This window comes from Phyllostomus discolor, chromosome 13, assembly GCF_004126475.2.
Source record: "Phyllostomus discolor isolate MPI-MPIP mPhyDis1 chromosome 13, mPhyDis1.pri.v3, whole genome shotgun sequence".
Classification (NCBI taxonomy): Eukaryota; Metazoa; Chordata; class Mammalia; order Chiroptera; family Phyllostomidae; genus Phyllostomus; species Phyllostomus discolor.
The window spans coordinates 28,176,493-28,193,705 of record NC_040915.2 but is presented as its reverse complement, the minus strand read 5'-3'; the positions used below and the strand labels follow the sequence as shown (position 1 = coordinate 28,193,705).

At 51.3% G+C, this 17,213-nt stretch overlaps 1 protein-coding gene across 2 annotated transcripts in view; it reads left to right on the top strand.

Moving 5' to 3' along the window:
* The window catches only part of ATP10B (ATPase phospholipid transporting 10B (putative)), a 233,234-nt gene extending 217,244 nt beyond the window's left edge, over positions 1–15,990 (top strand). For both annotated transcript variants that reach the window (XM_036014749.1, XM_036014748.1), the window contains 5 exons: positions 2,509–2,709; positions 4,464–4,544; positions 5,862–5,966; positions 8,805–8,992; positions 13,863–15,990. In XM_036014749.1, coding sequence (XP_035870642.1) covers positions 2,509–2,709; positions 4,464–4,544; positions 5,862–5,966; positions 8,805–8,992; positions 13,863–14,316 — 1,029 coding nt within the window. In that variant the 3' untranslated portion in view covers positions 14,317–15,990. The remainder of the gene's footprint in view (positions 1–2,508; positions 2,710–4,463; positions 4,545–5,861; positions 5,967–8,804; positions 8,993–13,862) is intronic.
* The last annotated feature ends 1,223 nt before the right edge of the window (positions 15,991–17,213 follow it).

The following is a 17,213-nucleotide window of genomic DNA, read 5'->3' as shown; positions in this document are numbered from 1 at the left end:
ACTCTCGGGCACTGGGTACGGAGACAGATGTGGTCGCTGCCCTCACAAAGCTTGCAGTCCAGTCGGGGCTCAGCAGACTCGTTCTGCAGAAGGCCACGTAGTGAATGAACATTTTCTGCTTTGCGGCTCACCCAGCCTCTGTCGCGACTACTCACCCCTTCTGCGGCAACATGAAGGCAGTTGTGGACACTGTACAAGTGAGTTGCTGTGGCTGAGTCCCGGCATCTGTGGCTGGACTGGTTTGTCAACTCCTGGTCTCAGTAAACCTTGTTTTTCTAAATACAGTTTAGGGGCCAGCGGCATTAGCTTTCCGCAGACACGTTCAGAAACGCAGATCCTCGTGGGCCACCCTGGACCTGCTAGCTCAGAACGTGCATTTTTAATACGGTCCCTATGTAGTTCCTATGAAGCTTCTGTGAAGCGTAAAGATTGATAAGCACTAGCACAGGAAAGAACTGAGAACTCCCTCCCTAGAGGAAGGTCAGGGTGCTATGGACAGGTCTCTAGGAGACCAGGAAACCCAGGCTCGGAGAGGGGAAGGGACTGTCCCACGTGCACACAGCATGCAAGAGTCAGCAAGACTAAACCCCAAATGGCCTCCCTCCTCTAGACATTTTCGCCAACAGATAGTGTGCTAAGTGTCTCTCTGAACTCCCTGTCGGAAAGTGAGATGTAGGGTTCTCAGGTGGAAGCTGGGAAGAAGTGAGCATTTCAGCCAGGACCGGAAAGACAGTAAATATAACTGTCAGTTAACCCTTGCCGTCCCCTCGCTGACCAGGAGAGGCTAGACAACCTGAGTCCTTCCAGGAAATGATTGCGGGCAGCTTGTGTATGACTTTACAGCATGTGTTGTACCTAATCCCAGGGAAGTGTCAGTAACTTACAGTAAAAACGTGAAGGCAGCAGGGAAGTTATAAAGAACATGCAAGAGTAGAGATCAGGAGAGAGCAGTTGGGCCAGGACCCTGGGATAAAATACTAAGTGCTCGACGTCTGACTGAAACAAGCAGACCAGTTCTGGGGTGGGGGGACGGGGATGGGGGGCCACTCTCTCTTTGCTCTATATTCAGAGACCAGTTTGTCAAGCAGACCTGTAGAAAAAGGCCACACAGAAACCTTCAGGAACTTGCCTTCCCTGGCATTTTTGTAGGAAATGAAAATTAACCTCCGTCTATGGTCGGCCTTTTTCCTAACAACCCTTAATAAAAGTCAGTATTAACTCCTAATTCAGTACGGGCATTTCTGTGGGAAACTGAGCCAGTGACATCAAATGCAGAGCGTTTTATCCCTTTAACCAGGACTCGGCAAAGCCCTTCAGCGCCGCCGGCGCAGGTGGCGTGGGGCAAGGAGCTTAACAAGTGCTGGGTTGTCCGACGCCCAGTGCACCGGGGTTCCCCACCCCACCCCTGACTTCTGTGCCATTTCCTTCGTACTCAGTACTGCTTGCTACTGTTTGGCAAAGCATTACCAACGGTAATATCCACCACTATTATAGAGAACCTATTGTATACTAAACACTGTGCCAAGAACTTCACGTGCAGAGGTGCCCATGGGAGTAAGTGGAGTACAGGGGCTCAGCACATATGTGCTGGAGCCAGACCGGGTTCAAGTCCCAGCCCTGCTTCGCTACCAAACAGCAGTGTGGCCCCAAGTAACTTGTTTAAGCTCTCGGTGTCTCAGGCCCCTCATGTGAAAGGGGGGTGCTGCCTAGCTCACGGGACTTTTGTGTGCATAAATGAGCTGCTCTATGGGAGGTGCTTCGGACAGCACCTCGCCTAGTAAGTGCTTCCTTTCTCCGGGTGAAACTAGGTGATGGGGACAATGGTGGCAGCAGGTGCTGACGGCCTTGTGGGGTGGGGACAGGGAGCCTCCCACTAGCCATCTGGGCAGAGAAGCCCAAGGATGGAGCTCCTGGGCGGGGAGAATCGCAGCCAGCCTTGCTGTTACTGCACAGCCCAGAGGCGGGACTGAGAGGCTTGGGGTGGTCGGAGAACAAGAGCTTTGAGAACTCACGTTGTGCCACTGTCTGGCTCTGCACGTGGGCAGCGGGTAGCTGACGATTTGGAGCCTCAGGGTCCTCACCCACAGAGTGGGGCTAGGAATGTTATTATCAATATATAACACATTAAGATAACACATAGGCATAATGGTATTATTAGCAATAATATTAATCTTGCAAGGTTGTAGCGACAAGTTATAATGTATATCACATTTAATATATAATATACTAGTATACTATATCATATATCACACACTTGGCACAAATAGATCAAATACGAATTATCGGTTGTTACTAATGGTCATATTAATAACATGTTGGTATTATTACTACAATGATAAATAGAGAGCCTCTTCAGAATAACACTGGCCCCACAGTTAGGGAATGAGAATTCTAGTTTGAGACTGGAGGGGACTGAGCCCCCTGTCCTCACAGGGACTTGTCAGAGGCCCCCCCCCTCCCTGAGCCCGCGGGTCCCCACTCACAAGGCCATGCCGTCTCTGCCCGCAGTGCTACGTCAACCTGCTCTTCTGGTACCAGTTCCTCTGCGGTTTCTCGGGCTCCACCATGATCGACTACTGGCAGATGATCTTCTTCAATCTCTTCTTCACCTCGCTGCCTCCGCTCGTCTTCGGGATCCTCGACAAAGACGTCTCTGCGGAAACGCTCCTGGCGCTGCCCGAGCTGTACAAGAGCGGCCAGGACTCCGAGGTGAGGGGCTCGGGCGGGTGGGCGGGGGGCGTCAGAGCAGGAGCACTGGGCTGCAGGAGTCACCACGCTGCCACTCGTCCCCCATGTGACCGAGTAGCTCCGCTCCCCACTCATGGCCTGTTTCTCGTTTGCTGTTGAGGGTGAAGGGCCGGACCAGGGAGTGTGTTTCTTTTTAGTGGTTTTGTAATTACACCACCCGCTATGGGACTGCCCTCACTGAAAGGGCCGAGGGCACAAAGCCAGCCCCCACGGCGGGCCTTCGCCAGAACCCCTGGGACTGGACACCAGTTCTCGCAGCACTGGGTAACGCATTCGTCATAAATGAGGGCTCCCACCGCACATCAGGGAGGGCAGAACCCAAGATCACACGTGGCCTAGAACTTGCTGGTATCCAGTAGATCAGCAGTCCCCAGCCTTCTTGGCACCTGGGGCCTGTTTCAGGGAAGAGAGTTTGTGCAGACCAGGGTGGGGAGGGGGCAATGATGGTTTCAGGATGATTCAAGTGCATTACATTCAAGCTCACGTCCCACCACGTAGCCCGGTTCCCAGCAGGCCCGGACCAGGCCCAGACCAGTACCGGTCTGCAGCCCGGAAGTTGGGGACTCTACTTGGGGACTCCCGAAGTAGAGTAAAGAAGGCCTGGGAAGCCATCAGTTTCATAAAAGATCCAGAGGGGCCACAGCGGCACCTGACCAATTTGGAGAAGTCTGAGAGCAGGTGCTCAGGGGGTCGGGAGATCGGATGCAGGAGCCAGAGAAGGAAGCTGTCTCAAAGGAGGGGCTCTGGGAGAAGGGACAGTGAGGCACCTGAGAGGAAGTCCCTTGCACCTGCGGGAAAGGACAGCAAAGCCAGGTGTGGTGCTTGAGAGCTGGTGATGTTTTGTGGCCAGAAACAAAGAAGCAAGCCCAGTCCTGACCCAGAGACCGGGGAGCACAGCAGCCCCACAGCTCCAGGCGAGGGGGACGTGGGGAGGGCCCGTGTACACCCCAGGCCCCGGAACGGCCCCCTTCCCGCAGGTGCGCTGGCCGGCTGCCATGTTCCTTGAGGCCCTGACAGTAAAAGAAGTTAATGTAGCAAAAGCACAAACCGTGAATACTTTCCCTTTTCCCAGGGGAGGCACAGAAGGGGAAGGCTTGTGTCCACAGCCACTGAGCTCTGTCTCTCAGCAAACTGTGACCCTGGCCTGCGACAGATCTTCCTTTAACACGCCATTGAACAGCCTTAGAATCTCTAAACTTACCAAGTTTTTTTAAAGAGGGTTTTTTTTTTGTTATTCACTTACTTGTTTTTCTTTTTACATTCCACATGTAAGTGAGATCACGTGGGACTTGTCTTTCTCTGCCTGAATCGTTTCACTGAGCATAACACCCTCTAGGTCCATCCACGCTGTTGCAAATGGCAGGATTTTTTTTTTTTTTGGCTGAAGAACATTCCAGAGTGAGTGTGTGTGTGTGTGTAAGTATACACACAAGTATGTATATACAATGATCATGGGGTACATATATCTCTTTAAATTAATAATTTTGTGTTCTTCACATATAATACCCAGAAGCAGAATTTCCAGATCACGTGGCAGCTCTCTCCCTAATTTTTTCAGGGGTCTCCATGCTATTTTCCCCAGTGGCCGCACCAACTCACAAACCCCCCCGGGTTGCCTGCCCCACGTGCTCATGGGCACGGGCTGCTGGCCGACTCACTGCCCACGGCCCCCGCGCCTCCGGGGGTGGTGACTGCCGCTGTGTTCTCTCTGGCAGTGCTATAACCTGCGGACCTTCTGGATCTCCATGATGGATGCGTTCTACCAGAGCCTCGTCTGCTTCTTCGTCCCTTATCTGGTACGTCTCACAGCTCCCGCCACACAAGCCGCAAGGGCGGGACTGGCCCTGTTTATGGGACGTTCTTGACCAGCAGTGTCTTTCCAGACACTTCAGAGCGGAGGTTCCAAGCAGGTGGCCTGCGGACTACGTCCAGCCTAGGGCATCCGACCAGTCAGAATGCTTTACCCAAACATTTCACCCTCTGCCAGGCTTTGAAAAACAGAACGCTAACATTGCATTGGATCATTTTTCCCTCGTGGCAGAAATCCAGAGGTGACGCATAGCCCTGTGTAGACGGGGCCTGTATTCTCCAGTTTGCCATAGTCCCCGCCACTCCCTTTCGTATCATCCCTGGCCACCTTCGCGTATTTACTCCTTCCTACTGGAGCGCTGTAGGGATTGTAATTTCCAACCCTTGATTTCAGTTTGCATTCAGGCAGCAGGATATAAAGAACACTACAGTACTGAAATAAAAACAAGAACACACGCAGCGAGGACAGCAGCCCCGTCTCAGTCCGGTTCCCCAGTGTCGCGTGAGAATTTAGAGAGGGAGGGATATGTGTATTTCTCCTGGACAGAGAACCAGAATGTGGGGTAACCACCACCAGGTAAACGGTGGTGTCTACCCAGCCTCGGGGCTCGTATCCTTTTGCACTTAGCCACACGGGGGCCCAGAAAGCAGGCATTTTACTCTTCATTTGAGTTTCCTGGCCGACAAATCCCTCCCTGGCCTGGCCTCTGCTTACTTTTTCTGCTGAGCCTTTTGCTCCTGTGTGAGCTCAGCAGACCCACCCTCGAGGACCATTTGAAGTGCTACAGCCTCAGTTCTGGCCTTCAGCTGGACTGCCTGCCCCCCTGCCCTTCAAGACATGAGCTTCTCCTCTTATGGTCTCAGCTGACACAGCCCCTCTTCTTTACGCCCAGTGCACCTCATACTCGCCTCCACTGTGCCATTTACCCCCTTACATTGCGGTGCTAACCCTGCCAAGTAGGCTGTGAACTCCTTGAAGGCAGACACAAAGTATCTCCAGCAATTGGCATCATGCCTAGTGGGTGCTCAGTAAACTACTCTGTTCATCCCACGCGTTTGGAATGCCCATCGCGGCTCCCTGTGAAAATGGGTTTCTAAACAATGTAGCCCCGTCACTCCCCCCACCTCATCTCGTCTGCTCTGTGGGTCAGCTCCACACAGGTGGCAGCTGGGTGTCTTCTCCCCATTCCTCGCCAGCCCTTGACACCTGCCTTCACCGATGCTTTAGAATCACTGTGTCAAAGACACAGCCTTGAGCCCATGGGCACAGCTGAAGGTCCCCTTTTGTTCCCCCCCCCCTGCAGACCTACAGGGACTCCGACATCGACGTCTTCACCTTTGGGACCCCCATCAACACCATCTCCCTCGCCACCATCCTCCTGCACCAGGCGATGGAAATGAAGACTTGGGTAAGTGCCTCACTGGCTTAAAATTTGCGACCACGTTCAGATCTGTCGTGCTTCGTACCATTGATCCTCTCGATACATACACGCTGAGCTTTTCCCTGTGTCTCTCCTAAACAAGGATGCAGGAGGTGTGGAAGGTAAAATTTCTGGCCTCAACTTGCTTATCAGCCAGCTGGGAGGATGAAGCTAACATACACAAAACCATGAGATAATTAGTTGCAAAAATTGATATTAATTGAAAAAAGGTGAAGGGTGTTTTCCGAGGCAAGGAGAACGTCAGACTGATCACGCTGTGGTAGAGGGGTGTGCTCCCCCTTAATGTCAGGGTAAAAGATTAGAAAACTAACTTTATGTAACCACATCTCAAGCTGAAATAATCACATTTTAGTATCTAAAAGGGCAACACCAGCTTTTTCATTATGTTCTCCTAGTCAATAGTTATAAAAACAAAGGCATTAAAATTGCATGTCAGGTACCTATCTACACAATTTTTTTAATATATTATCTCATTTAACTTCCCAGAGCCCTTTGTGGTCAGTCAGCTTTTGCTCTGAGATTTAACCGACGCACCGCTCTCTGTAGGTTTAAAGTATACCGTGTAATCACTTCACATGCACATGTCGCCAGGTGATGAATGTTAACTTAAACTTACTGTGGTCACCATTTTGCAATGCATGCCTGTGTGAGGTGGTTTTTACATTCCCACTTTACAGATACAGAAGTAGGTACAATGAAGTTTAAAAAAACTTGCCCCAACCAAGTCCAAGAGTGAAGCATGCTTGAACCCTGGCAGTCTGACTCCTGAGTTTTTAACTGCCTTGCTAATAGTGTGAGAGACCACTGTACAGGAAGATTTGTCCTTAGCCAAGCTGAAGTGCCTCTTCCTGAAAACACGAGTATTAAAAATTTTTTAAACTGCCCCCAGCGGGCACGGTGTGTTCCCTGCGTTGTACAGTGGAACTCCGCCCCCACCCCGCCCCCCACCTCCACTGGCCCAGGCCCTGCCATGCTGAGTGATGGCTGGGAAGAGCCACCCAAGGGAACTTCGGGATCCGAGAGCTCCCGTTTGACACACCCCCTCTGCTCTAACTCATGCCCATGGCAAGTAGAACAAAGTGATAAAACCAAAAAGGCAGAGCCATGATTAAGTATAGGACAAACGTCTCCAAGGACCACCAGCCCCGGAAGAGGCCGCAACACGAGCGGAAGGTACTGTACAGGTGCAGGTGGCGGGCTTTTAGGGGAGCCAGGAGGTGGGGAGTCTGGCTCCTCTGGGGCGAGCCCCAGTTTTCTGCTGGGCCGCAGGCCTGAGCTCAAGAAAACAAGCTAAAAAAATGACAATAACAAGTATTTGGAGGGACAGTTTTATCAGAAGCAAGAGCTTGATGAGGAAGGGAGGCAAGAGACAAAGGTGTAATAACTTTAATACTAGGAACTGAGCCAACCTGCGAAACAGGTAGAACTCTTGAAGTTGAAAAATCATCACTGAAATTAAGGATACAATTTGTGGTATCTTAACAGGTCTCACATACATTTAATTAAACTCTCAGAAAGAAATGGGAGGGAAAAGGAGACCGTGAGAATATTTTAAAGGGTAGTGACTTGAGAGTTTGGCAGAAGTGATGAAATACATCAACCCACAGTTTCAAGAAAGTCAGTAAAACCCAAACAAGATAAACAGAAATCCACACATAGTCTATCAAAAGGAAACTATAGAACACTAAAGACAAAATAAAAATCATAAAAGCAGGCCAGGTTTTAAGTGACAGATGTCCTAAGGAACAACAGATGAAGAGTGAGTGACTTCTGGGTAGGGATGGGGGGGCCTGGGAGGGTGAAAAATGAGACAACAGAACTTGAGCAACAATAAAAAAAATAGTTACTAATTTCTCGGTAGCAACCATGCAAGCCAAAAGACCCTGGAGTGCCACCTTAAATATGCTGAATGAAAATAACTGCCAACAGAAACACTATCCAACAAAAATGAGAGTAAAATAAAGCGTAAGGAAGGGATCACCGGCAGACTCCCACCGGAGGCCGTTCTGAAGGGTGCACTTAAATCAACAAGAAAGAAATGGCTGATGGGAGGTCCAAGATGCAAGGAGGAATTGAGGTATTCAGAGTAGTACACATAGCTGAATTTTAATAAATATTGACCACACTAAACTATAATGACATGTGTGCTTTAAAACTGATACAGTTGAAATAGACAGCCGATACAATAAGATACGCTGGCAGGGAGGTTAACGGAGCAAGGCCTCCAAAGCCCGTGTGGAATGCAGGAAGAGAGAAAGGAGTTCTAAATCGTAGACCACAGTAAGTTAAAATTGCCTATTACTATTTACCAAGTAATCACTGAAGGAATCGAAATGGAGTAGGTAACTTTCGAACTAGCAAAGGGGGAAATAAAATTATACAAAATAGTCAATCACTTTAAAAGAGGACGAGAATGGGGAGAGAAAGCGGCGCAAAGCAGGCAGGAAAAAATACGATCAGACGACATCACTGACCTTGGAAAACGAACCACAGCCGCGTGTGAAAAAAAATTGATTTGTCCCACACACATAATATTGAAGAGGGAAAAAGCTATACAAAACATGATTTTATGTACTAACACCCAAAAAAACAGTCCATGCAGAGAAACACAGAAGAGTGGTTAAACACCAAAGGATGGCTTGGAAATTATCACCCAAGCCGAGGCTGAGACAGATTGAGGGGCGCTCGGGGGGTGTGTGCTGCACTCCCCCCACCCAAGACAGCTTAAAACAAAGTCAGGAAGCGAGTGCGCTGCCTGCCGATCCAGGGTCTGCTTCAACAGCGTTCCCGTCTTCTCGTCCGCAGACCGTCATCCACGCGCTGGTGCTCGCCGGCAGCTTCCTGATGTACTTTGCGGTGACCCTAGTGTACAACGCCACCTGCGTCACCTGCAACAGTCCCACCAACCCCTACGGCGTGATGGAAGGCCAGCTCTCGGACCCCACGTTCTACCTCGTCAGCTTCCTCACACCGGCCGTGGCTCTTCTCCCAAGGTTTGAGCAGGACGCCTCTTTCCTTCCTACACCCCCACCCCCACCCAGCTCCCCTCAATAAGCCCTTCTCATAACCCGGAGTCAGGAGTTTGACTCCTGGCAGGGATCCTTGAGGCTACCGTTTTCAAAGACAGGGCCCGGGACAGAAAGAACAATGAACTTGGAGGCAACTAGCATGGACTCTGGTCCCAGGTCAGCCGCGGAGTAGCCAAGTCACCAAATCCGGCATGGCCTCAGGTGTGATGTCTGTGTAATGAGAGCGGTCATTCCCATCCTCCAGCCTTACAAATTTTGCTGTTTGTGAGGGATCATTGTGAAAGCTCAGTAGTTCCTGTGCGCCCCAGAGCCCCATACAAAGGCCTGCAGAGACAGGCCAGCAACCAGCTGAAGCACAGACGTGGGGAGAAAGACCTGGGCGCCTTCCCCCCCCATCACTGCCCCCAGGAGTGATCACACTTGAGCATTCGTGAGCTTTAGATTTCTCCCACAAATTCAAATTTTGCATGCAACAGCCAACTTTTTAATATTACTCAAATTCATTAACACAGGCACAAGATGTATTAGCCAAATAAATCATTCACACCCAGGGACTAGTTCTAACTTTTTCAGCCTAAACCCTCTGCGTTGGTCTTTTCCAGGAAACTAGCAACAACGCCTTGTGTCTCCTTGGAGCTTGACTCCTCTTATCAAACACTGTATCCAGCCCCTCATTCTGCTGCTCCTATCACCTAGAAATCAGGGGGAGCCGTGGTTCTAGTCCCACTCGCTCAGGGCACACAACTCAAGTGCCAGGAGGGACCAGAAGTGTGCCCACAGGCTCACCACAAATCCCGGTGGGAGCTGGATTCTCCCAACTTGGTGGCCAGGGTTCCAGTCTCCGTCCACACTGTCCAGTCAAGCAGCCGGTGATCTCTGTCTGTGGTACCCACAGACGAAACCTGGCCCCTCCCCCCATCCTCACGATCTCACCACTCTGAACACCCACGTTCAGTCCCTTTCTCATTATAAGCTGTAGGGAAAACAGGCCATGGCAATGCTGTGCAGAACATGTGCTAATCCAAACTCAGCAGACAGGACTTCTTTTAATAAACGGGGCAGCTGGTTTAACCTAGGTTGGCCTCCGTGTCCTCTCCCGAAGCCCCCTCAAAACCTTGACCTCTGTGCAAGGCTGGAGGCCGAAGACACCAACATGTCAACACCCGTGTCGCTGAGTCTGAATGTGCACTGAGTGCACAGTGTCTGCTGCCTCGGCTCCCCCACTCCTGCCTCGACCCTCGGGCCGCACCCCCCCCCCCCCCCGCCACGCTGCTTGTACTTCCCTAAACGCCCCTGCCCTCTCACCTTCCTACCGCAGCTCCTGGGTTCCTTCTAGCAGAACACCCTCCGCACTAGCTCCTCCCCCTTGGACATTCTTTCAGGTAGCGCCATTCCAAGCCTTCCCTGACTTCGCCTACCTTCCTCCGGCTGAAACAGGCTCCCCTTCTTTGCCTGTCCCATGACCTGGGTGTATCTGTCGCTGCCCTTGACATACATTGCCTGTTTGTCTCTGTCTGCCCATTAACGCCCAGACAGAAGGCATCCTCCTTATAACAACACAACCAACGCTTAGCACAGTTCCTGCTGCAGTGGCTGCGCCCAGAGACAAATGAGCAAAGGAAGCTAAAGGAACAGAAAAATGGGATCCTTGCTCTTAAGAAGCCTGCAGCACAGTGAACGGATTAGACCTCAGTTTGACTATAACCCACAAGTCCAACAGAGGAATATTCACAGAGGGCCCTGAGAGCCAAGAGTGGGGAGCGATTAAGAGCAAGCACAACACATCTCCCACCGCACCCCTTGTTCAGCCTGCCCCCTCGGGAGCCAGACCCTGGGAGAGACAGTGAGGACCATGCCCTCGCTGGAAAAGGGCGTCAAATAAGTGGCTTAAATACTTTTGTCTACCCTTTTGGGGTTAAACACAGCGGTGATCAAAACTGACCAAGGACTGATCTCTTCTGCTCTGTGCTTTTTTTTTTTTGGGGGGGGGGGGGCAGGCATATAGAAATAGAAAATTATCAGCCCCATATTCTTTGTCTCACCCTTGGCTAGAAAATGTGCTCGGAGCCAAAAGCGACCAGCTTAACGAGAAGCCCTGCAAAGTAGGAAAGGCTGTTAACACATGCTTTGGAAAGACAAGCACTGAACATTCCAGCTTGCTAAACAGACACGTTAAGGAAAAGTGAGCAAATATTTACTTGTCGCTTACCATAGCACATAAGTTAAATCTTTGCTTATTCTACGTTATCATCATAAAGTTGTATTTCTGTTTAATTCTGTTTACTAAGTAAAGCAAAGAGGTTTCTTCCAAGAAAGGATTCTTTTAATAGCCCCAAGGCCTGTTGACTTGTAACCTTGAGGAAACTAATGTTTGTTATAGCCCTATTTGTTCACTTAAGGTTATACGCTGTATTTGTCATACTGGAGGTAGATTTCACTCACCAACCTTGTGATAATTGGCCCACTGACCATGACCTCACTGATCCTGGTCTAATTAATTCAAGAATAAAAGAACTAGACTTCTCTCCAGCTAAGGACATGTAAATTGTTGGGCAGATAAAAACAAAAGAAGCTAACGCGTGAACTTTAAAACATAATGAACATCTTAATTAGCTACAGTACCGGATGCCAGGCCTCAGACACGCTCCCCGACGCACTGGGTTTTTCTCCCGCTTCATGCCCTTGACTCGGCGTATTGTCAAGCTCTGGCCTTAGGTTCCTCTGTCTTTGACCTTTATAGTCTCTCCACAGACATGGCGGCCACTCACGTGGAGATAAATATCTTTTACAGGTGAATCTCCAGCATAAATTCCCAGCCCAGGTCTCACTTCTGAATTCTAGATACCTCTCTCTAGCTACCCCTGTACCACCTCCACTCGGGACGTGAGTTAGAAGAAAGTGAGCGACGTCTGTAGTTGAAGTCGTAATCCTCCTATGACCACCGGCACCTTCCAAGAAACCTGGGTCTGTTCCAGAGTTTCTTCCATCAAATGCTGCCCAGTTGGGACCCAGGCAGCCCCGGGAGTTATCCTTGATACTCCCACTCACCTCATGCCCACGTCTAGCCCATCGCCGAGAACGGCCAATTCTATCTGCTACATACTTCTCAGCTCTACCGCTATTTCCACGCCTCCCGCCGCCACCGAGGATAGGTTATAATCCCTTCATCCCAAATCACTTCAAAAGTCTCTCATTTACTCCGACCCATTATCACTGTGTCAAAGCGAGGCCATGTCATCTGCTTGCGATCCGCCCAGGGCTCCCCGAGGCCCTCACAAAACAGCACAAAGACCAAAACGTGGCTCTCAGCCCCTGTCTGCTCTGGCCCCGATGACCCCTACTGTGTCATTTCCCCACTCCTGTCCTCACTGTCCCCGCTCCAGCCACTGTGCGTGGACTCGGTCTCACCTCCTTTGTCAGGCTGCCCCCTGTGCATCCCTCGGTCCTCAGCTGGAGTGTGTGTCCCTCGAGGAAGGGGTCTCACGCCAGATCCGGGGTCTGACACTGTCTCTCTCTGCTCCTCTGCTTCCAAGGCTGCTCAGGTGCCTCGGGAGAGCAAGCACCCGGTGTGTCCTGTTCTCAGCTTAACCCCGGGGAGGGGGAGCCTGGCCCATGGTTGGAACTTGATAGAGATCTCTGGAATGAATGGATAGAGAAGGAAAGTGGTGGGCGGGGGGCGGGGGAGGGGGGTGGGGGGAGGTGGTAAACTGAGAAGATTCCAGGTAGCAGGAAGGAAATTGGGGCTTTTCTGACCCTAACATGCCTACCTGTGCTGCCTCTCTGGGTGAGAGGAGGAAGAGGGGGAGCTGACCTGAAGCTGTGGGGGCTGCAGAAACCCTCCCCCCCTCCCCACCCCCCACTGTGAGCTGCCTAAGGCTCTCAGATGCAGCGACAGGATGGGGGCCTCTGTGCCATTAGGCTTTAGAAATAAAAACTTCAATGAAAAGGGTTACTTTGGGGGAAGACCTTAGGTGTCCACTTTTTAGGTAAAGAAACTGACCCCCAGGGCACGAACGTTGGCTTACCCAGTATCACAGGATGCTGCGGGCCTTCTCCAGAAACCACGGAGTTGTTTTCACCTTATTTTTTCCCCCAAACGTGGGACAGGAAAACACTCCAGGCACACGTAGAGATGCCCGGTCCCAGGTCCAGAACCGGCTCCATGCCGCTGGGCCAGGGAGAGGAACCCTGCGTTAGCCAGGGGGAGACCTGGCAACTGCTCAGGAGACCCAGGAAAACCCATCTCCTCTCTTGGAGCCTCCGTTTCTTCCTGTGGCAAATCATGAAAATGCAGCAATGCTGTGAGAGTCACATGGCCCACAGATTCAAGAGGAGAATATGTCTTTAGAAACTACTTAGGCTCCACAAAGGGCTGCTATTGTGAAGCACGTGCATGTGCGTCTGTTAGAATAGCCCAGACAGGGAAAGGACCGCCCTGCACATGGTGAAGAAGAGAAGACCCAGGGGTCCAGAGGGCTCAGTGCGGACCCAGCTGGACCGCTGAGTGGCTCTGGGCAAGTCACTGTCTCGCCGCCTCCGTTTCCTCGTGTGTAGCCACATGGGACTGTTGGGAAAGACGAATTAATGATATTTAAAGCTTTTAGACTAGTAGTTCTGGTACATAATAACATTAGCTATTACGTGTTGCCACGGAACTCCTGAATCCCAGAGGTGCTCAGACACAGACTTGATAACCATCCGTCAGAAACTCGGCATTAAAAGGACCGTGCCCTGCCCTGGGTGGGGAGTTGGATTCACAGATCTCAATGCTCAAATTCAAGAAGTCAACAAAAATCAGAAATGCTTGATTCTGTTATTTCTTTTTTCCTACCAGGTACTTTTTCTTATCGCTACAAGGGACATATGGGAAGTCCCTGATCACCAAAGCTCAGAAAATTGACAAACTCCCAGCAGACAAAAGAGACCTGGAAATCCAGAGCTGGAGAAGCAGACACATGCCTGCCCCTGTCCCCAGAGACCCTCAGCCCACCCACCGTCCGGTGCCACCTGTCCCTGAACGGGACTTCAGGACCAGCACCCCAAAGAGCTCCGGCCCCCCCAAGCAGAAGTGCAAAGAGAGCCGGGGGGTGCACGGAGAGAGAAGCAGCAGAGAGCACACAAGGGATAACCCGTGCTCAGCGGACCCCTCAGTGAATCTCTCCTCCAGAGAGCACCTCCTCCTGAGCAGCATGATGGCCCCCGGGCCCCCCGAGAGTGGACAGACCGGTGCATACCAGCGCTCGAGCAGGGGCCGCCATCGCCGATCCCAGAGCTCGATGACCATATGAGGGGCCTGCAGAAACCCTCGCATGCTCAGAGGAGGCCGCCCTGGCACTGGTCCCGTGGACCCAAGACTCCTCCTCTTCGCAAAGGACAGAAGGAGCCCGTCCTACTCTTTCGTCCCGACCAGTCTTGACTTCCTTGGAGAAAGTGCTGGTCCCAAGGGGTTTAACAACAACAACAACAAAAAAAAGACTGGAAACCAGTCGACCTCTAGTTTTCTCCTGCTGCCAGGCAGCACGTCTTGCAAACAGAGTTTTCTCAAGAGGCTCCGTGTCTGTGGCCCTGAGTTCCCAAATGTTTTAGCTCAGAGACGGCCTTCTGCTCTGCTAGAAAAGTACAGCCTAACAGGCCCAATGTGTAAGTTTCCAAGATTCCAAGAAATATATCCACCCAGGCCATCTCTCAGGCTATGGAAGTTTCTGGGCTTGTCAAACCGTCACCTCACCCCGTGGGCGCCAGAGTTTCAATTTCAGAAGAGACCCACACACGCTGGGGTTTCGTCTTGTCGGTGCTGCAGAGATGGCTGTGTCGGGGTTAACACCTCTTCCGACCACAAAGCGTTGGGTCGCTTTTTGTCTCTAAGCCAAAGCAAACCACATCTGAAGATTAAAACTAGACCTGAACTCAGTGCCACAGACACGTCGGGGGGCTGTAGGGCCCCAGCCAGTGGTGTAAGAGGCAGAAAGAACCTCTGTTCTTTCTTGGTGTGCGGATCCGCACACTAAGGGAAATGCGCGTCCCAGGACCCAGGCTTCAGCTGACAGACCCTATGTCCCACAGCCTCGGGAATCTACTGAGAGGGCAGCACTTTTTGTAAAGCTATTTATTGTATTTATTTTTAAAGAAAAGGACTCCTGCTCATCCAGCTCTCGGAACAGGAAAACGCTAAGGCCAGTAGATCTTAGCACACCTGCACCCAGAATAGACCCACAGGATAGGAGCCACTCGGAGCCCAAACAATGATATCTGTAAGGGCAGGGTCAATGTCAAACCCTATTCCTTAAGCCCAGCCCAGAGACACACCATCGGGAGGACACGGGCACATGCTTCCATTCAGCTGGGGAGACTCACAGGGAGTCTCATTCCCAGGGAAAAGGAGGACTTCATAGGCTTCTTAACCCTAGAGGTAGTAAATTCCAAAAACGTAGCCACTCAAAACAGTGTTGAAATAAAAGAACGGAAGGTAGAATTCTAGCAAGCTCTCCAGAGAAGCCAGGTCTTCGATGGGCAAGGAGAGCCTGTCCCCAGTCTTTCAAGGCAAGTCAGGGAGGGCTCCTAAACCCTTTCTCCTTCAGGTGGTGCCTCTACGTTAGGCAAAATTCCTTTGGGTTAGGAATGAACAGGATGAGCCTTTGAGCCCAAGAGTCATAGCCACCTGGCTTGAGTAACTTCTCGGCAACGATGCCCAAAAAGATCTCCACAACCAACCTGGCAAACGGCCGACTGAGCTGGTCCTCCGACCACCTGCAGACAAACCTGAACTGGAGCAGCTGTTTGGAGCGCCATCCTGGAGCCAAAACGCTGGATCTCTTTCACTGACTGCCACACAATGACACCAGCAGCACTGGCCAGCTGGTGGGTATTCAGGGGAGTCCTGTGATACAATGACATGCATTGTCCCGAATGAGGGGATTGAGCCAAAACTTGGATCTCAGGGTCCCTTACTCCATGCGATTCCTGCCCAGCCTGCCCCGAAAGCCAGATGAGACAGGGTGTTTCAGAAGAGAACTGAGGAACGGGAAGAAGACAGCCTCAGGTGAGCTGGGACCTAGGTCTTTACTCTCTAGAGCCAGGAGCCTTGAAGCAGGAAGCCCCACCTACAAATTAGAGTTGAATTGCCCTACCTCCCAGGCTGGGCAAAAGGATCGAGTCAAAATGGAGGGGGTGGAGGGAAGGTGAAAATGCTTTGAAAGCTGTCGCACCCTCAATAATGACACAGGGATTTTTATTTCAGAGCTGAGAGGAACAGAGGTGACAGAGAAGTTGAGAAAGTGTCCGATCCTGGCACCTAAATGCCAAACCATAACCGGCATTGTGATGTTGCTCTGTCTCGGGCATGACCAACCCTCCCCGTTAGCCAGGATTTTTCCCAGTTTCAACACTGCAAGTCCCCCATCCTGGGAACCTCCTCTGGCCCAGCCGGCTGGGGCAACGGGCCACCCACTCCTGCCCTTTGTAAACCAAATCAGCTGTGACCGTGCAGCGTAACTATTCACCTACAACATCATGTTAATGATTGCACTTAATACATTTTTATACTTTTATGTTCTTTTACTGAGTGGCTGGAAATGTGTCATCCTTTGTTGTTAGAAACAAATAAACAAATTTTTTTCAGAATTGCTGGCAGTTAGGAGTACTCTGTCCTCCATCCAGTCCTTCTTTGCATTCGCTCATTGGCTCATTCATCCATCCATTTATCTACCCCCTGAATTTCTGGTAAGCCCCTGCTACCTGCCTGGTGCCGTGCATGCTAGGGGCTGCCGGGAACTCCTCCCTGTCTTACAGAAGCTCACAGCCTGGTGGGGCACGGAGTATCGGGAACGTATCTGACCCCGAGGGAGAGAGTGACATAAACCAGAACAGCTACAGGAACAAGAAGCAGCACACACAGGCCCCTCTCTCCGAAACCCTCACCTGGCTGCCCGCCCCCCTTCCGGGAAGCCTGACCCCAGCCTCCAACCTTTATGGATCAGGAGCCCCTTTTCATTCACTCGTGCAGCGACTACCCAGCAGGTGCCTGCCGTCCGCAGCACTGGGGTAGGCGGCACGTTTAAAAGAGGGAACACAAACAGGCTCATCCTGCCCTCAAGGGGGTTGCAGTCTAGAAGGGGAGACAGAGGAAGTGGGGGCGGGGGTGGCTCCCGGGGTAATCCAAAATTTCAGCTGAGACCTTACTTAACCA